Source organism: Panthera onca, chromosome A2 (genome assembly GCF_046562875.1).
Source record: "Panthera onca isolate mPanOnc1 chromosome A2, mPanOnc1 haplotype 2, whole genome shotgun sequence".
Classification (NCBI taxonomy): domain Eukaryota; kingdom Metazoa; phylum Chordata; class Mammalia; order Carnivora; family Felidae; genus Panthera; species Panthera onca.
This window is the reverse complement of record NC_138340.1, coordinates 11,392,704-11,412,330: the sequence shown is the minus strand read 5'-3', so window position 1 is coordinate 11,412,330 and position 19,627 is coordinate 11,392,704. Positions and strand designations below refer to the sequence as shown.

General features: G+C 44.9%; 1 protein-coding gene across 1 annotated transcript; it reads right to left on the bottom strand.

Moving 5' to 3' along the window:
- Positions 1–3,465: 3,465 nt before the first annotated feature.
- Positions 3,466–6,600, bottom strand: CASP14 (caspase 14). The gene is made up of 6 exons (XM_060626893.2): positions 6,493–6,600; positions 5,320–5,469; positions 5,004–5,229; positions 4,746–4,862; positions 4,458–4,561; positions 3,466–3,960 (listed from the first exon to the last, which is right to left on the bottom strand). Exons 1-6 carry the CDS (start codon positions 6,517–6,519, stop codon positions 3,856–3,858), a joined length of 729 nt encoding a protein of 242 aa, XP_060482876.1. The 5' UTR covers positions 6,520–6,600; the 3' UTR covers positions 3,466–3,855.
- Between the last annotated feature and the right edge of the window lie 13,027 nt (positions 6,601–19,627).

The following is a 19,627-nucleotide window of genomic DNA, read 5'->3' as shown; positions in this document are numbered from 1 at the left end:
GGTGGACAGAGGTGGGTTTTTATGTGAAGCTAACACAGCATAAGCCACAGGTACCTCACTTTCATGGGCCCCCTGCAGGGCCTTGGGAGAGACCTGATAACTCACATGGCTGTACTAATTCTGTGTTGGTATTTTTGTGGTTTTCTTAGGGAGAAACTCCTCCTGGACCAATTGTACAGGTCCTGCAAAACTTGGATCTGCCCTTGATACTCAGCAATAAACTTCCAGGATACACTTTCAAATCCTTACTAAGTACTTGGGGGAGATCTTTAATCAGGGGTCTTGAAGAATTAAGCCATTGATTTCAGTGCTGTCGCCTATTGTATCAGGTATGGTTCTTGGTGATGAGTAACTGACTTCAGCAAAATGGGAATTTGTTGGAAAGACATTAGGATGGGGGTTGGCACACTTCTGAAAAGGGCTAGGGAGTTGATATTTTCAGCTTTTCAGGCCATATGTTATGTGTTATAATTACCGAGGCCCGCCATTGCAGGGTAAAAGAAACCATTGACAATGTGTAAATGAACGAGCATCACTGTGTGCCGATAAAACTTTATTCATAAAAACTGGGTGGCTCGTCGGTTGAGTGTCTGCCTTCGGCTCAGGTCATACTCTCATGGTGTGTGAGTTCAAGGCATGCCTGGGGCTCGCTGCTGTTGGCACAGAGCCCACTTCGGATTCTCTGTCCCTGTCTCTCTCTGCCCCTCCCTGGCTCACACTCTCTCTCTCCCAAAATTAAATCAACCTGTAAAAAAATTTGGATTTGCCAAGTGGGGCACAGTTGGTCGATCCCTGTATTTATTTGGAGACTCTGGAATCCTTGGGTGTTTGGACCACATGGGTGGGTGAACAGGACTCAGTAAATGCATTATCCCAGATCTCCTTGGCTCTGTGTATACTCAACTCTGCCTTAGCCACTTGCTCTGCCACTCCCATGGACAAAGCCCTCACAGCTGCCATGACTGTTACTGCACTATTATAGAATGAGGGGCCCTGGGTTTCCAATTTAAGAACTCTACCTGTTGGGATGAGCACTGGATGTTGTATGGAAACCAAGTTAACAATAAATTTCATATATTTAAAAAAAAAAGAACTTGGTGACTCTAGGGGTGCTTGAGTGGCTGAGTCAGTTAAGTGTCAGACTCTTGATCTCAGCTTAGGTCTTGAGCTCAGGGTTATGAGTTTAAGCCCCACGTTGGGCTCCATGATGGGTGTGGAGCTTACTTAAAAAAGAAAGAAAGAACTTGGTGACTCTAGATAAGTCCCTCACTAATGAATTGCTTATGTTTCCTGGAGTTCTAAGAAGAGAAATACTTTGAAGCTACACTTGACTTCAGTAGGAAAGGTGTGTTTGATTAGTCATGCCTGCCATGGGCTCCTGGATAAGAGACAGGTAGTACACTTACTAAATATCTGTGATCCTGTAATTAGCTGATCTCCAGGGTCCCTTATGGTTCTGAAAAGCTACAGTCTTGTATCTGGATACTTCCTTGGGAACATTCTGGAGATGACATCGTGGTGACAGTCATGTAAAATATATCCACTTGGAATGGAAATGTGGCTGCTGACTTCACAAATTCCCAACGCGTCTGCTTTTATGAAAGAGATAGATGAAACTCCTGATTCTCTGTTCACGATGGACATGCCTGGGAGGCACTGGGCCGTTGGGAAAAAGAAACCAAATCCATAATGCCTTTCACATCGGCCTCACATTTCAAGCACAGAGCAGATTCCAGACATACTTTTATAGTTTGACATCTGTTTATTGAACCTCCATTATGTTGATCTAAGACTTCTTCCCGCCCTCAGTCTTGTAATCATCAGTGTCTCATCCTGGGTGAGAGTGGAGAATAAACTATAAAGAATGTTGGGAATGGTTCTTTGGAATATGTATGGGTGGGAGGTAGTGGAAAGGGAGTGAAGGGAGAGAAAGGGCACCCGGTTAGTGAAATGGTGATAGCAAAGCCTCAGAAACAGGAATGAGTAAAGGGACATTTGTGTTGGAGGAGTGAATTCACACTGGGGGAGGTGAGAGAGGAGTTTAGCTGATTGCTGGTACAAAGGGGAATTGTAAGCATGTGAGAAATCAGGATGTGGGATTTGGCCTTGATATCTAAATGATGGGGCACCATTGTGTGTTCTTGAGCATTCCGGGCAGGTGAATTGTAGATGGAGGGCAGAGATAGGGTGAGACGGGCAGGCAGAGAGGCAAAGAAGGAAGCTGGTAAAAAGATGCAGACACAGAGGATGGACTTGAGCCTCAAGAGTGACTTGTAAGGGAAGAGAAGACAGATGTGAGAACGGTTTCAAAGTCAAGCTGTGCTGGACACGGTGCCTGGTGGCATATGAAGGGTGCAAGAAGAGGAGAGTGTGAGGTAACTGCAGAATTCTGAACCTGGGGTCTGGGGTGAGGGTTCCAGGGAACACTTGGAGGAGGAACTAGAAGAAAAGACTCATCTCTAACCATGAATTTCCAATAATGGCAGATGTGCCCACAGGTTATTTCAGTAGGGAAGGTCAAGGCTGGAGATGGGGAGACATGAATCATACACTTGGCAGGCAGAGATCTGGTTCAAATTCCAGCCCAGTGCTGGAATCCCATGCAGGTAGCCTTGACCGTTGGCTATTGAGGGCTTGTAGGTCTTCCAAGGAGCTCCTATCTCCAAGTAGAGAAAACTTTTCTTAGAAAGTTCCTCTAATTAGAAAATGTTTTGGGGCACCTGGGTGGCTCAGTCGGTTGAGCATCTGACTTTGGCTCAGGTCATGATCTCATGGTTTGTGAGTTTGAGCCCTGCATCAGGCTCTGTGCTGCAGGTCAGAGCCTGGAGCCTGCTTCAAATTCTGTGTCTTCCTCTCTCTCTGCCCCTCCCCTGTCCCCTCCTCTCAAAATTAAATAAACATTAAAAAAATTAAGAAAAGTGTTTTGATGGTTCAAGACTTAGCAGGCAGTGGCAAGGGGGCTGGGCTGGAAGCCAGACCTTGACCCTCCTACTGACTACCTGTGTGGCATTTGACAAGCCTTTTAACCTCTCTGGGTCTCTATCTTACTGTCTGAAAAGTAAGAAGGTGACTTTAGAGGATTTGACATAGCTCCAACATTCTCTGATTCAGACTGGTTAAAAGTGAAGCCTTGAGAATGAATACATGGATGGATTTTCTTGGAGAGAAGGCTGAGTCCAGGGCCTTTGGAGGCATTAGTTAGTAGGGAGAGACTCAGAAAAAGTGAAACTGCTCCATTAGCCAAAGAGAGCCCATAAGCTAAAAGGAGAATCATGTCAAGGCACCATTTTGCTAAGGAAGAGGAGTCTTGGAAAGAGAATGATTCTTGCCTTACTGAATTTCCAGGGGTAGGGAGGGAATCTCTGGGAGATGGAAATGGATATAGTTCTTAAGAGGAGGTTATCATTCCAAGTGAGATTCAGGAGCCAGTGGAAGTTTGATTGGGATGGGAGGGGGCAAGTGGACATTGGTTTATCAGTAGAGTATCTTGAGCTTTATCCAATAACATTTGTCTAGGTGTAATCAATAGGAGAAAGAAAGGGTTTCAGTTGAAGATAGGAGCAGAAACTAGGAGAAGTGAATGTACTCTTAGGTTGCATTAATAGAGATAGAGATTCCAGCCTGAAGAAGGTGATATTATTGCTGTGCCCTTGTACTATGTTTTAGCTGGCTTGCTTTAAGAAGGACAGGGACAGATGGAAGGAGGATCTGTTTGAGGAGTGTGATGAAAGAGGGGGCTGGGTGCTACTTGGCCTTGAGAAGAAAAGATTTTAGGGATGGGGTAAGAGCTGCCTCTAAATATCTGTGGGACAGAGAGAGCACTTGAAAGACAGCCCCTCCTTGCCCTTTGTATTTCTATTGCAGATAGAGCCGTTTCCGAAGGGTGCTTTGGATCTCGGGATTCACTTTCCTTGCTTTTCCTTCCTGAATCAGCTCTGCTTCTGCCATCCGCCGGGTCACCTGAAGCAAGAGACGTGGTCAGCTTGGGGCTGAGTCCCTGGGGGAATTGATGTAGTGGGCTTATGAGGAGAAGGTTAGAGAACAAGGTAGGTGGGTTTCCACGTCCTAAAATGGGAGACCTTTATTGTCTCACACTATACCATAATCTCTAGGGAATCATTGGTTGGACATTATTGTTATGTTTTTTTCCCCTAATCCACCATGAAAACACATTAGAAGAAAAAAAAAGTTTTCTCAACCAACGGTTCAACTTACGGGTTTTATTTACAGAAATTTACCTGTATTTCATCTAAATTATCTCACATACCATGGGCTTTGGAATTTTCTGCATTAAGGAAACTTGTTGCTAGGATATTGGTATCCTATTTTCTGTGTTGGGGAATAGGTTGGATTTGGGGCTAGGGGTAGGAGAGGGTCAAAGCACAGTAAGGTTTGGAAGAGGCTCAGCCTCCCTGCTCAGGCTGGGTGAGGGTTCCAGGTACCTTGTCCCAACTCACCTCTGTCAGAAGCTCCAGGATGGGTCCTTTCCTCTCTGTGAACACGTCAACCAGAGTCTGGATGAAGCAGGAGCCCTCTTTGTCATGTCTGTATGCGATGTACCCTAAGGATTCCAGAGAAGAGGGCTCGGAGAGGTCCGATGGGAGATGGAGTGCGTGCGTGCGTGTGTGTGTGTGTGTGTGTGTGGTGCAAGAGGCCCTGGGAAAAGGTGGGTCCTGGAGGAACATCTCAGGAGTGGTGGGTGAGGAACAGTGGGAGACCACCCTGTGCCCACTGGGGACTCATACCCTCCACGGTGGAGTAGATGTGGAGGGTGTCCGTGTACGTTGGGATGGTTTGGGGACTGTCCTTGGCGACCATCACGATATTGTCTCCACTTACTGTTTCACCGGGGTCCCTGTGTTCTGAAACACCAAGAAGAGGAAGAGGCAAAGTCAGAGACAGAGGAGGAAAGGAGATCATAAGACGGACTGGCAACCCAAGGCTTAGCTGGGGCTGTGGATCTGGGGTTGGGCTGGATTCTGTGTTCTTGGCTTTGTCCCCACCTCCTCGACAGGCCTGCACGATGTACACCTTCGGCTTGGCTCTCAGGGCCCGGCAATTCTTGTTGTTCAGAACCTCGAAAAGGTTTTCCAGCTCAACCATCTTCTCATCCTCTCCTTTGAGGCGACCTTCCAGCCCATGTGCCATGAGCACCACAAAAGCACAGCTGATGAAGTCATCCCGGGCGTCCATGGCCTGCTGAAAATTTTCCAGCTCTTCCTGGAATTGCTGGAACAAGAGGAATGGCCAGACTCAGGTGTGGCCCCAGAGCCCGCCTTCTGGCCCAGCCCCCTCGCTCACTGGCCTGGGGCACAATACCTGGGCGGTGGGGTTTCTCTTCATGGTGCTCTCAAATCCCAGCTGCTGGAACATGCGTTCCAGGGCGTCCAAGTCTGCCTCCGAACCTTTCCGGGCTTTGGTGACGCACAGTGTCAGGGCTAAGCGGGCGCCTGACATGTCGTATACCTCCTGGGCCAAGAGTTGACAAAGATCATCAAAAGGGTAGGGAGGTCAACGAGAAGCAGAAGATGTGGTCCAAAGAGGACTGGGGTTTGGGTTGCTGGGTAAAATACAGGATGCCCAGTAACACTCAAATTTCAGATAAAAAAATAAGTTTGTGGGGCGCCTGAGTGGCTCAGTTGTTTAGGTGGCCGACTTTGGCTCGGGTCATGGTCTCATGGTTCATGAGTTCGGGCCTTGTGTTGAGCTCTGTGCTGACAGCTTGGAGCCTGGATGCTGCTTCAGATCCTCTCCCTCTCTCTCTCTGCCCCTCCCCCACTCCTGTTCTGTCTCTGTCTCAAAAATAAATAAACATTAAAAAATCAAGTTTTTTAAAAAATATAAGTATGTCCCAAATAGTGCATAGGATATACTTATATACTATAAGATTATTTGTTGTCATAGTAAAGTTCAAATTTGAGTGGGTATCCTTTATTTTTATTTGCCAAGTCTAGCACCTTAACCTGGGATCTGGCTCTGTTTTAACTCTGTGGACTTGGTCAAGTCATTGTTCCTATCTGAGCCTCAATTTCCAAACACAGACAATGAGTGTGCTCATAGGAGATTGTGAAGGTCCCTTCCAGCTGTCACATTGGTGGTTTCGTCTGTCTCTCTGTCCTTCCTAAGAGTGTTCTGAGCATCACTCTCTCATTTGAGGAGGTCTCAAAATTTCTGAAGGTAATACTGAGATCCTACCTTGTCCTGTCTGAAGAAGAAGGATATTGGGGTCAAAATTTCTTTCTTATCTTCGCTATCAACCATAGTGTTAAGAATCTGATGGCTGAGAGAGGTAAAGCAAGGTCCCTCCACCCCAAGTTGGTTTCCATCTCTGTGTTTTTCCCCCCCTTCATCTGAATGATCACAAAGCATCTTCCAGCTCTGAATCCATATCACGATTTTTCACCCTCTCCGATATCTCTGAAGCATTAACCTCCTTACCTTCCTTCTCTCCAGATGCTCCCACCCCTCTCCCCAAAACTGCACCCAACCCACCTCCTCCAAAGGCTGAGGGTTGCTCATGTTTCCTCTGATCCTGAGTCCGGCTCTCTGCACTCTTGGCTGATCCTGGGGGATTAAGAGAAGATAGTGTGAAGGTCTCCAAGGGAAGCCAGAGGGGCTCAGGGAACAGACTAGTTTGTCTATCTGGATTTTTGTGACTGAATAGAAACCCGGTGGGGGGGGGGGGGACTTGGTTCATGGCCAGAGCTGGTCAAGAGAGGGGAGTAGTGAAGTGTGTCTTCTCTAGTGTGATGACACTCCTGCTAAGCCCACACTGAGATGCCATCCATCCCCCTGGAATTTTCCCTATCCCTCCCTCATGACCCTCGCCAGCTTGTGACAGACTGGACTTCCCTCTGAAGGCCCTGGACTGATGAGGGGGAAGGTGGCCCCATGTACTCCCCTATGCAGCCCAGGAACTGATAGGCTGGGGATACATCAACAAGGAGACGCTTTGGGATTGGGTTTAAAATGACAATGTCATCAAAGTGGGGGAAGACTGCTTTAAAACTGTCCCAGTGTGTTTCTAATCCAAACAGATCAATCCACCTTCCTCCCTCTGCCTTGAGCCCGAACATCTGTCTGAGTTCTTTGTTCTCATGTCTGAGTTCTGTTTTACTTTCTGGCTGAAGAGAATCTGACTCTTGCCATATTCTTGGTGTTGTCTCACCTCCTTGCTTTTCTTACACTTCCTCTTCAGCTTGGAATGTGTCTTTACTAGTCAAGACCCTTCTCTGCCAATTTGGATGAATCACATCTGCTATGACTTCCCCCCGCCATGCACTCATCCATCCGTCCATCCATCCATCCATCCATCCACTAACCCACCCACATATCTATCTATCCAGCAAATTGTTTCTGGGTGCCTATTATATGCCAGTCACTGGGAATAAACTGTATAATATGGGCATGCTCCATACCCTCATGTAGCTCTGGTCTATGACAGAGATGAATATTAAACCCCTCTTGCTCTCAGGGCTCCTGGCTGGCTCAGCTGGTGGAGCATGCAACTCTTGATCTTGGAGTTGTGAGTTCGAGCTGCATGGTTGGTATGGAGATTACTTAAAATAAAATCTTAGGAAAAAATCTCTCTTGTTCTCTCTTACACACACCTGCACACACATGTGCAGGGGTACACACACACACACACACACACACACGAGCCAGTGCTGTGAGGGAAGAGGAACCAAATACTGTGAGAGAAAAAGTGAAAAAAGCATGGACTCTGGAGCCAGATAAACCAGAATTAATCTTGCCCCTGTCCCTTCCCAGTTGTGTGACCCTGAGCATCTTATTCTCCTCTCTGAGACTTGGTTTTCCCATCTGAGAAGGACCTTGGAAAAGCACTAGGTGCCCTACAGCAATGGCCCAACAAGGAAGTTTTTACCGTCCCTGTTAACCCAGTGGAAGCCGCCTCTCCCTTCTCCAGACTCCTGTGGCACTGCATGTTTATACTTGTGTGACAGCAGTGCTTTTGATTCTTGTTCTGGTGGCTGAATAGGCAGCTCAGTTTGTAGGGTCGAAAACCGAATTTCCTTATCTCTGTCTCCATCAGGGTAGGCAGTGCGGGAATGGGCACAGAGGTGGTGCCCAAGGAAATTTGTTGAGTAAACAAATAATAAACAAACAAATAATGAAAGGATGATGGATGGATGGATGGATGGATGGATGGAAGTTTATTCAGTTCTGCCAAAACTGCCAGAGCATCCATTCATGCAGGGAGAGGGAGAGAATAAAAGAAAAAGAGAGAAGAGAGAAGAGGAGAGAAGAGGAGAGGAGAGGGTAGAGAGAACCAATATCTGCTAAATTACTTACTGACTCTAGAAATGGCTGCTCCTTAAAGACGGGACAAGTCTTGGTGCTCTGCTAACTGCCAACAGGGCTAAGTACCGAGGAGGGGTCAGGTCCACGTGCTGACTTTGGAGAAGGAGCTGACAGTGTTTCTCCCGTGAGGCCTGTGTATAAATTGGGCAGCACAGCCATCTGGCCCTTTATTGCAAGTGAGTTTTCTGTCACTCAAGAAACCTCATGGTGGGAGGGACACACCCTTGGCACAGCCTTGGTGACCAGATGGAACCTAACGCCCTGGCATGAGTCATGACGAAGCTTAACCAACACCCCCCTTGCTAAGGAGGCTGAGGCAGTGAATTAAAATCAGCCAGGGCTTTTACATCAGCCCACCTACAAAGCAACTCCTGGGTCCAGCTCATCAGGCTACCATCAATCCATCACGTCCGTCATTATGCTCCCTTCCATCCCATCCACATTCAACTGGGCAGATAATACCAATTTCACTTGTTTCTTGTTTCATCAAGTGTTAACTGCCCCAAGAGATCAGTACTGTTGCTCCCAACAGAAATTGACTCACAGAAGTGAAATGACTGCCCCAGGTCACCCAACCAGAAATTGACACAGTTGGCCTTCAAACCCACGAGGGTCCAGCCCCAGAGGGTCTGGTTCATCTGCATCAGCAGACTCAGCTGCTGTCTTCTCTTCCTCACAACCTTGCTCCTTGATTCTTTTTCAGCCTTTATTTCACTTCATTTTATTTTATGTTATGCTAGCAGAGTTAAAAAGATGTAATTCACGTACCAAGCAATCCATCCATTGAAAGTGTATAATCCATTTTTTTAAAACTATATTCAGTGTTGTGCAACCATCACCACAGCCAATTTGAGAACATTTTCATCACCTCAGAAAGAACCTGTGCCCTTTAGTTATTGCCCCCAGTCTTCCCTCCACTCATACCTCCCAACCCTAGGCAACCACTGATCTATTTTCTGACTCTATAGATCTCCTTGTTCTAGACATTCTGCATGAATGGAATATGTGGTTTTTTGTGCGTTTGGTTTCTTTCATTTAGCATGATGTCTTCAACGTTCATTCATGTTGTAGCCTGTATCAGTATTTCATTCCTTTCTATGGCTGAATGATATTCCATTCTATGGCTATACCCCATTGTGTTTATCTATCCATCCATAATGGATATTTGGGTTGTTTCCACCTTTTGGCTGTTATAAATGATGTTGCTATTTGCAGCAACAGGGATGGAGCTGGAGGGTATTATGCTAAGTGAAATAAGTCAGTCAGAGAAAGACAGATACCATATGTTTTCACTCATAGATGGATCTTGAGAAACTTAACAGAAGACCATGGGGGAGGGGAAGGGGGAAAAAAAGTCACAGAGAGGGAGGGAGGCAAATCATAAGAGACTCTTGGATACTGAGAACAAACTGAGGGTTGATGGGGGGTGGGGGAGAGGGGAAAGTGGGTGATGGGCATTGAGGAGGGCACTTGTTGGGATGAGCTCTGGGTGTTGTATGGAAGCAGTTTGTCAATAAATTATATTAAAAAAATAAAAAAAGTGATGTTGCTATAAACACTAGTATGTATACACATCTTTGTGTGGATGTATGTTTTTATTTCTCTTGGGCTTATATCTAGAAGTAGAATATTCAAACCACACTGACACGTACTCCACAAGACCAGAACATTCTTATAAAATGCTGCAACCACTGTGGGAAACAGTATGGTTGTTCCTCAAAAAAGTAAACATAGAATTATCACTTGACCCAGCAATTCCACTACTGGGTATGCACACAAGATAACTGAAACCAGTGTTCCAAAAAGATATGTGTAGACCAGTGTCAGAGCAGCACTATTTGAAATAGCCAAAAGATGAAACAACTCAACTGTCCAGAAATGGATGAATGGATAAGACAAAATATGTGTATCCGTGTGATGTAATATTGCTCAGCCTTAAGAAGGAAGGACATTCTGACACCGGCTACAACACAGGCGAAGCTCAAGGGCGTTATCCGAAGACAAAAAAGGACAAATACTGTATAATTCCATTTATATGAAGTCCCAAGGGTAGCCAAATTCACAGAGAGAGAAAGTAGAATGGTGGGCACCAGGGGATGGGGGGGTTAATGTTTAATGAGGACAGAGTTTTAGTTCTGCAAGACGGAAAGTTTCTGGAGATGGATGGTTGTGTGAATGTACGTAATGCCATTGAACTGTATACTTAAAATGGTTAAAATGGTAAATTTTATGTTATGTGTATCTTACCACAATAGCAAAGTTAAAAAAAAAAAGAAACGGAAACCTTCTCAACCCCCCCAATTATTCCTTTTGTTTCAAGATAACCCAGGCACCAAACTGGGCAATTTTTCTCCAGGTCCCCATTTCTGCACTGACTTACATATTTATAGCTGTTTGTGATATATATCTATTGGCTCATTCCACCAAATCATTCTGTTACTTGCTTTGTTCACTGGGTCATCACACAATTTACATCTGGGTCATCTTTCCATGTCGCTCCGTGTGGAACAAACTCATCTTTGGTTTTCTTAAAAAAAATTTTTTTTTTTAGTTGAAGAATAACCTACATGCAGAAAAGAGCATAAATCATGAATGTGCAATGAATTTTCACACATTGAACATACCAAGTCCATGCAGCCAGGACTTGATCAAGGAAAGAACGTGAACAGCCTCCTGCCCCTGGATTCCCTATCCTGCTTCCTTTCTTGTCACTACCCTGCCCTTGACTTCTCCAAACACTCTCTTGATATAGAACAGTAGAGATGAACTTTTCCTGCTTTTGATACTTTAAAAAAAAAGTTTTGTTTGTTTATTTATTTATTTTAATGTTTATTTATTTTTTGAGGGTGAGAGAGAGAGTGTGAGCAGGGGAGGGGCGGAGAGAGAGGGAGACAGAATCTGAAGCAGGCTCCAGGCTCTGAGCTGTCTGCACAGAGCCTGACACAGGGCTCAAGCCCACGAAGCATGAGATCATGACCTGAGCCAAAGTTGGACGCTTAACTGACTGAGCCACGCAGACGCCCCTTATTTATTTATTTTGAGAGAAAGGGAGATGGGGGGAGGGGGAGAGAGAGAGAGAGAACCCCAAGCAGACTCTGCACTGTCAGCACGGAGCCCAAATGTGAAGGGCTGGATCCTACGAACCATAAGATCACCAACCTGAGTTAAAATCAAGAGCCGAATGCTTAACAGACTGAGCCACCCAGGCTCCCCTGCTTTTGGTACTTTATATAAATGGAATCATACAGTGTGCTCTCTTTTGTATCTGGTTTCATTCACTCCAGCATTATGTTTGTGAGGTTCAATCTTCCTTTGCATATGTCTGCAGGTCCTCAATCTTATTGCTTTATAATAGTATTTTTCAATCTTTTTTTCCATTATTTTCTCCTCACAAGAAGCCATTTTAGATACTTTACTTAATTGCCCCTCCATGAAGTTTAATACTTCCGACATACCATATATCTATATCTATCTACGGATCTGTCATATATCTACCTCTCTCTGTTTATATCTATATATGGTATGTATTTCTGTATATATATATATATTTTACTTCCCCAGAGTCAATTTTTCCCCTGTGGAGGTCAAATATTGCTCCTATCGAGGATGCACACTTTATAATATTCCCCTTTGTGAATATATCACAGTGTATTTATCCAATTTGTTAGTAATGGACATTTGGATAGTTCCTAGTTTTTTCCTGGGAGATTACGAGGCATGGAGCTATATACATCTAGTACTGTGTATGCCTTTAGAAAATGTTTATTCATTTTTGAGATGGGGGGAGGAGAAGGGGCAAAGAGAAGGGGACAGAGTATCTGAAGCTGGCTCTGCTCTGACAGCAGAGAGCCCGATGCAGGGCTTGACACAGGGCTTGAACTTACGAACTGTGAGCTGAACTACACCTGAACTGAAGTTGGATGTTTGACTGAGCCACCTAGGTGCCCCTAATATAAGCCTTTTAATGAACACATGTACACACTTCTATTGGGTACACACTTATCCGTGAAAGTGCTGGATATCAGACAATGTATATGTATATAGCTTCAGTAGCCATTGCCAAACCATTTCCAATGGGTTGCACCACTGTTAGCCTACCACCAACAGTCCCTAAAGGCTCGAAATCCAAGCCAACACTTGGCATTTTCCATTTCTTTTTTGTCTTAGCCATTCCAGTATATGTCTTGTATCACTGGTTTTATAAATTGCACAATATCCCATAGAATAGATGGATAGTAATTTTTAAGCCATTCCCCTGCTGATTGGACATTCAAGTATTTCCACTTTTTTTGCCAAGGCAAATAACCTTACTATTTTCCATGAGCGCCCTGTACATCCCTCTTCAGGCACAAGATTGAGGCTTTTCTGGAGAAGAAGTTCCTAGAAATGGAATTATTGGTTTAAAGGGCATAAGGCATCGAAAATCTTGCTAAATTTTGGCTGCTATCTTGCTTTCTCAAAAGTCTTTAGCATTTCATTTTCCATCTCAAATAATATATGAAAGAGAGTGCCTGAATCCCTGCATCATCAGCAATATAGGATATTTCCACTAAGCTTCAGCTTTCTCTTGTAAGAAATGAAGACCTACCTTCTAGAGTTGCTGTGAGATTCAGAGAGATAGCCTGCATATAAAAAACCCAGCAATGTTCCTTCTTGGCACTATGCTGGATGCTATGTTTCTTCTTTTCCATCACCCCTCTTTCATCTTCCTACTTCTCCTCCTTCTTCATTTAATTTATTCAACAAATATTTACTGGGTATTGTGTCTGATGCTGGGTCAACATTGGCAAGGGAAACTCATATAGTCTTTGTCTTTGTGAAGATTGTAATCTCATCTTCATTGTCACCAATAGCATCCACAAATCTTGCAAAGTACCTTATCCCTGACACTGTAATAAATATTCGTTACAGAATATGTCCCAATCGTGACCTTTCTGTGCAGGGATAAGGCTTGGGGACCGTGTATGTAAAGCATGTAGGGAAGCAACCCTTCCCATGTTTCTTCACAATGACCCAGGTAAGGTTTGGCCATTCTAAAAGGGGACAGGACAATACACCTGGGAGTACATGGAATCATCTGAAGAGGTGACCCGGCCATCATCCTGTTCTGTGATGGGGTCAAAAGCACATACTGTTCACTGGAAGAGAAATAAAAGCCAGCTAGAGACAGACCTAATCAAATAGGACTCAACATCCAATCCTCATCCCAGACCGAACATTGTGGCTGAACTATACTTTTGTCACCTTTTTTCCTTCTTGAAATCTCATTCTCTCACAGAGTCTGGCCAGCTAAGAAGACTGGATATTAAGGGAAAGAATGGAGAATGTGGATATTGGCAATGGTGTGATGAAAAATGTTTAACAACCGGCTTGCTCTAAACAAACAAGCAAGCCAGCCAACCAACAAACAACACAAAGCAAAAAAACAAACAAAAAAAAAGTCTTGATTTACAGTGTTTGCCACCAATTTCCATGGTGTATATATTCCCATGGTGGATGATCTCAAGTTACCGACATGGCATCACAGAATGTGGAGCTGGGAAGAGCTCGTTGCAGCACATCACTGAGTGTTGCAGAGAGATTCCTTAGGAGGATCCAGCTCCATGTGGCTGGGATAGAAAAGGATATTTCCTGAAGTGCCCCGTGGTAGCAGATGGAGCCAGTACCTGGGGGTAGGGCCATGTTTGAATATGTCAGTCAGAGCCATAGTAGGTACACAAGAAGGAAGAGTGAGATGGATGAATGCTTTGGGATGTCCAATTGTCTCCTGAAATGAAGAGTGGCAGAGACAGTCCCTTCTCCGTTCCTCCTCACTACACCAATGACAAGACCTCAGATGGTTCTTGTGTCTCTGATGAGACATATATTTACACAGTGTCAGTATGCAAAAGAAGGATGTGTCACTCTGGGCTTTAGCAACCATGAGTTAATGAATCAACTGGTTAAATTAATTGTATTAATCAGAGTTACCCACCAATTAGTTATCCAGAAAAAGACAACCTGGTGTAGAGACTCCATGAAGAGAAGCCTGCCTGGGGGGCTCCTGGGGGGCTCACTTGGTTAAGCTTCTGACTCTTGATTTCGGCTCAGGTCATGATCTGGCAGTTCGTGAGTTCAAGCCCCGCACTGGGCTCCATGCTGACAGCACAGAGCCGGCTTGGGATTCTGCCTCCCTCTCTCTCTTCCCCTCCCCTGCTCTCTCTCTTTCTCAAAATAAATAAATAAAATAAATTTGCAGTTTGGCTTTCCAGAGGGGCTGGCATTTCATCCAAGACCTGAGGAATGAATAATGCTTTCTAAGGTGGGCAGATGGGACCCAGTATGGACAACAGCAAAGGTGGAGGAGAGGACTTGGTGTTTTCAAGGTACCATGTGTTCCCATGTGGTTGGAAAATCAAATGTAAGGGTTGGTGGTGGTGAGAATGGTGAGTCCAGGAAGGGATGGGATAATGAATGGGCTTGAATTCACTCTAGGGAGTCTGGATATTGTTGGATTGTGGGGAGACCAACTCATAGGTCTCATAGGCAATGAGTAGCCATTGAGGGATTCTGAGCTTGGGAGTGATAACCACTACTTTTTGTTGTTAAAAGGTCAATTGATTGTCAGGTAAAATGAAACTTCTGTAGGAAGCCATCTCTGAACCCTCCCTGGACCAGGTCAGATCCTAACTTCAAGGGCTCCCTCCACTTCTCTGGGGCATTCATATTGTTCTTATAATGCCAATGTGATGTCTGCCTTTCCCAGAGGAAAGGCTGAAAAAGTGTGAGCCACACATACAGTTTTCACTCAGCAATCAGTATGGCCCAGGGAAACATTCAACAAAGGTCTGGGAATTGGGAACAAATACCTGGCATTGTCAGAATTGACACTCATCATGTTCCCTAACCCTGCAGGTATAAACTGGAGTAATACCACCTCCCTCATTAAGACTATAGTATGAAAACATCTAATACAAGACTTGGGGCAGGGGCCCAAGAATAGGAGTTCAAAAAATCTTTGTGGAGTGTGAATGAAGATGGTAAGGAGGAGGGGTGCCTGTGTGGCTCAGTTGGTTAAGCATCTGAGTCTTGGCTTCATCTCAGGTCATGATCTCATGGTTCGTGAGTCCAAGCCCTGCACTGGGCTCTGCACTGACAGCATGGAGCCTACTTGGGATTCTCTCTCTCCCTCTCTCCCTGACCCTCCCCTGCTTGCTCTCTCTCTCTGTCTTTCTCAAAAAAAAAAATAATAAGGAGGAAACTATGACTCATCATAGGCTGGGGTAACTGTTAATTAGTCAATTAATTAAGTTGATGAATTATATTTAGTATTACAATGTTAATAGTGGTCTAACTTTATTATTTGGTGACATTTTGTTGTTTTATTTTATGATGGTGAGCTGTCTGCTTGGAGCTCTCATGGGGGATCCAGACAGTCTGTAGACAGTTTAGGATGGCCAGTTGTGAAATGGGGGTACAGCAGGCTGTGGGAACCCCAAGGAGACCCCTGCCCTGGCCCAGCACAAGAAGTGGGGCTGAGCTATCCCCATACTGTATTTCCATTCTGGTTTGGCTGCAGACAAAATCACAACCTTTCTGAGTCAGAATTGCCTCACCTATTAACACCTGCTTGGAGAACTGTTCTGAGGAAGAAATAAAACAGCTTCTGGAAAGTGACTAGGCACAACATGACCATTCAGCAGGCACTGGCTCAGAACCGGTTTTTGGAGCTGTGGATACACAGTCCTCAGGGGCTTACATACCAAGGCAACCCTTCTTTTCCATGGCTATGCTGCAGTTACTTGGGAAGTTCTTAAAAATATAGATGTTTGCGTCCTCCTCTAGAAGATTCTGATTTAAGTCATCAAGGTGGGTCTTGACATAGATGTTTTTTTTTAAAAGAGACCCAGGTGGACTGAATGTGTTACAAGGTTGAAAACCATCAGTTTTGTGGGAAGGGACAGATAATAACTGAACATATTAATAAGCAAGATAATGTGGATGGTGAGCCATGTTTAAAATGGAAATAGACCAGAGAGGGGGTGACAGAGGATGACCACAGATGGTGACAGAGTGGTTGGAGTGGGTCTTGGAGGGGACAGCTTTTGAGCCAGTCCTGGGAAGTGGATGTGCTTGATTCACATGACTCCTGCCTCCTCCCCTTACACTACTGGTTTTCCAACATCGCTGCACATTGGAAGCACTGAATGAATGTTAAAAAATGCCAATGCCTGGCTCCCATCCCTAGAGATCTGATTTAATGGAGCTCAGGGCATATATATCATAAAATTTATCATAGTAACAATTTTGTTTTTATTTTTTTTAATTAATTAATTAATTAATTTAGAGAGAGTGTGTGTGTGTGTGTGCGCATGTGTGCACATGAGGGGAGGAGCAGAGACAGAGAGAGAGAATCCCAAGCAAAGATGCCAAACCCATGAATTGTGAGATCATGACTTCAGTCGAAATCAAGCGTCAGATGCTGAACTGACTGAGCCACCCAGGTGCCCCTATTTTTATTTATTTATTTATTTTTAAAGATTGTATTTTTTTTTCAATATATGAAATTTATTGTCAGATTGGTTTCCATACAAGACCCAGTGCTCATCCCAAAAGGTGCCCTCCTCAATACCCATCACCCACCCTCCCCTCCCTCCCACCCCCCATCAACCCTCAGTTTGTTCTCAGTTTTTAAGAGTCTCTTATGCTTTGGCTCTCTCCTATGCTTTGGCTCTCTCCCACTCTAACCTCTTTTTTTTTTTTTTTTTTTCCTTTTTTTCCCCTTCCCCTCCCCCATTGTATTTTTTTAAAGTAGTCTCTACATCCAATGTGGGGCTTGAACTTACAACCCTCCGATCAAGAATCACATGTTCTGCTGACTGAGCTGACCAGGCACCCCTATTTTAATTTTTAAAATCGTTTTTTGGGGGTGCCTGGGTGGCTCCGTCGGTTAAGTATCCAACTTCAGCTCGGGTCATCATCTCACGGTTTGTGAGTTCAAGCCCTGCATTGGTGTCTGTGCTGACAGTATGGAGCTTGCTTGGGATCCTATCTCTCTCTGTCCCTCCCCCTGCCTCAAAATAAATAAATTAATTAAAAAAAACACAAAAATTTTTTTAGCGGAATTATAGGTTATTAATTTCTCTAAAGTTTTTTTTATTGTAACCATTTTAAAAGGTAAAATTCAGTAGCACCGAGTACATTTACAATGCGGTGCAACCATCACCTCTAATTCCAGAACAGTTTCATCACTTCAAGTCAAAACCCTCTAATCATTAAGCAGTTCATTCTCCCCTTCTGCCAGCTCTTACAATCATTATTCTGACTTAATTCTGTCTCTATAAATTTCCTTATTCTTTTTTTAAATGTTTATTTTTGAGAGACAGAGAGAGCAGGGGGGAGGAGCAGAGAGAAAGGGAGACACAGAATCCGAAGCAGGCTCCAGGCTCTGAGCTGTCAGCACAGAGTCTGACGCGGGGCTCGAACCCACGACTGTGAGATCATGACCTGAGCTGAAGTCGGAGGCTTAACTGACTGAGCTACCCAGACACCCCTGCCTATTCTTTTCTTAAAAGTTTATTTACTTTGAGAGAGAGAGAGAGAGAGCGCATGAGCAGAGGAGGGGCAGAGAGTGAGGGAGACAGAATCCCAAGCAGGCTCCATACTGTCAGTGCAGAGCCCTACACGGGGCTCAGTATCACCAACCGTGAGAGCATGACCTGAGCCTAAATCAAAAGTCAGACGCTTAACAGACTGAGCCACCCCAATGCCTCTGTCTCTATAAATTTGCCTGTTCTTGTTCACAGTGGCCAAAAGGTAAATGCTGAATGTCCACGAATGAATGAATGCATAAACAATATGTGATCTATCCATATAACAGGATATTATTCAGACATAAAAAAGAATGAAGCTCTGTATGGATAGATTTTGCAAGTATCACTCTCAGGTGAAAAGAACCAGACACAAAAGGACACACAGTGCGTGGTGTCCCAGGATTCCTAAAGCCCTAGATGACCATGACGTGTAGTGAAGCTTGGAAACCACCTCCTTGTACCATATTGAGTTTCAATCAATAAAATATTGAGGTCTAGGCATAGGTTGACACTGCCACAGTCATAGCCAACAATGACATCCCAGCCCTGAAAGGAGCTTCCTTCTCAGGTAGATGTGGGTGAGACACCCAGTCGCCACACTGCTTGGTGTCCTGGACTGTTTCACAGAAAAGTGAAGGGAGACCCTTCGCTGAATGTGCACACACTCTGTGGACAGCATTGTCCTGTGAGTTCATGGGCGTAGTGGCAACATTCTGCCTCTACTCACAGCCAGAGAATGGCCATGTGTTCACCCAAAGAATGCTCACCTCCCGGCACATGCGTGAATCCATCTTTGTGGCAATAGAGCCGTTTCCTTGCTTGGTGCCTTGATTGTTGTTTTTTCCCCCTCTGGTCTTTTATTTTTATTTTAAAAAAGGTTTTAATTTAAATTCCAGTTAGTTACTATGTAGCGTAATGTTAGTTTCAGGGGTACACAATACAGTGATTCACTACTCCCATACAACACCCTGTGCTCATCCCGACTAGCACACTCCTTTATTCTTATCTCAACTAGCCCATGGTGCCATTTGAACCTCAGGTCCTGACCTCTGGGGCCCCCTTTGCTTGTGTCAGGGTTGCAGCAGTGAGAACTCGTGGTGATGAAAGGAGGCGGTGTTGCTCAAAGACTTGGCAAGTTCTTGTCGTCTCAGTCTCCCTTGAGGGGTAAACAACCCCCTGGGCGCCTGACAAGATGAGACTGGCATCTCGTCTTGCTGGATTTTGTTGGCCATGGTCTTGGAAGACGCCCGTGTGCCCCAGGCTCTCCTTCCCTCCCTGAACGTATCAAAGTTATGTGAGCCACTGAACTTGTGATACAACGGGGAACACAGTTGTGAGGCTGTCACTCGGAGTATTTGAGGAATGGGCACTCTGAGCCTGACAACAACTTCGAGATTGCTTGGAGAAAACCGAGGTTTAGGAAAACGAAGTAAGTTAGGCTCAGCAGACAGCTCTCTCAGCCTCCTGAGCCCTCTTATTTTCCTTCCTTCATGGTTCAGGGTTCAGATCAATGGAAGAGAAATTGAAGAAGGGTTTGGCTAGTCCCCCAAGTCCAGCCTGAGAAGGTCATGTGAGCTCAACAGGATAAATGAGCCAGCCCAAACCACTCAGGGTGTCTTGAAGCAGGTCTGGCAACAAAACAGTTCTCTCTCAGACCTTGACTGAGTGAGCCCACAGTGCAGGGCCACGTTCTGCCGTCTGGTCTACCCCTTGCGCATCTATGTGTCTCAACT

Coding starts and splice junctions, on each gene's coding strand:
- CASP14 (XM_060626893.2), bottom strand. CDS start 6,519: ATGAGCAACCCTCAGCCTTTGGAGGAG. Junction 4,562..4,745: donor CATCTACTCCACCGTGGAGG/GTATGAGTCCCC, acceptor TGGAATCCTTAG/GGTACATCGCATACAGACAT. Junction 3,961..4,457: donor TCCTGGAGCTTCTGACAGAG/GTGAGTTGGGAC, acceptor CTCTTGCTTCAG/GTGACCCGGCGGATGGCAGA.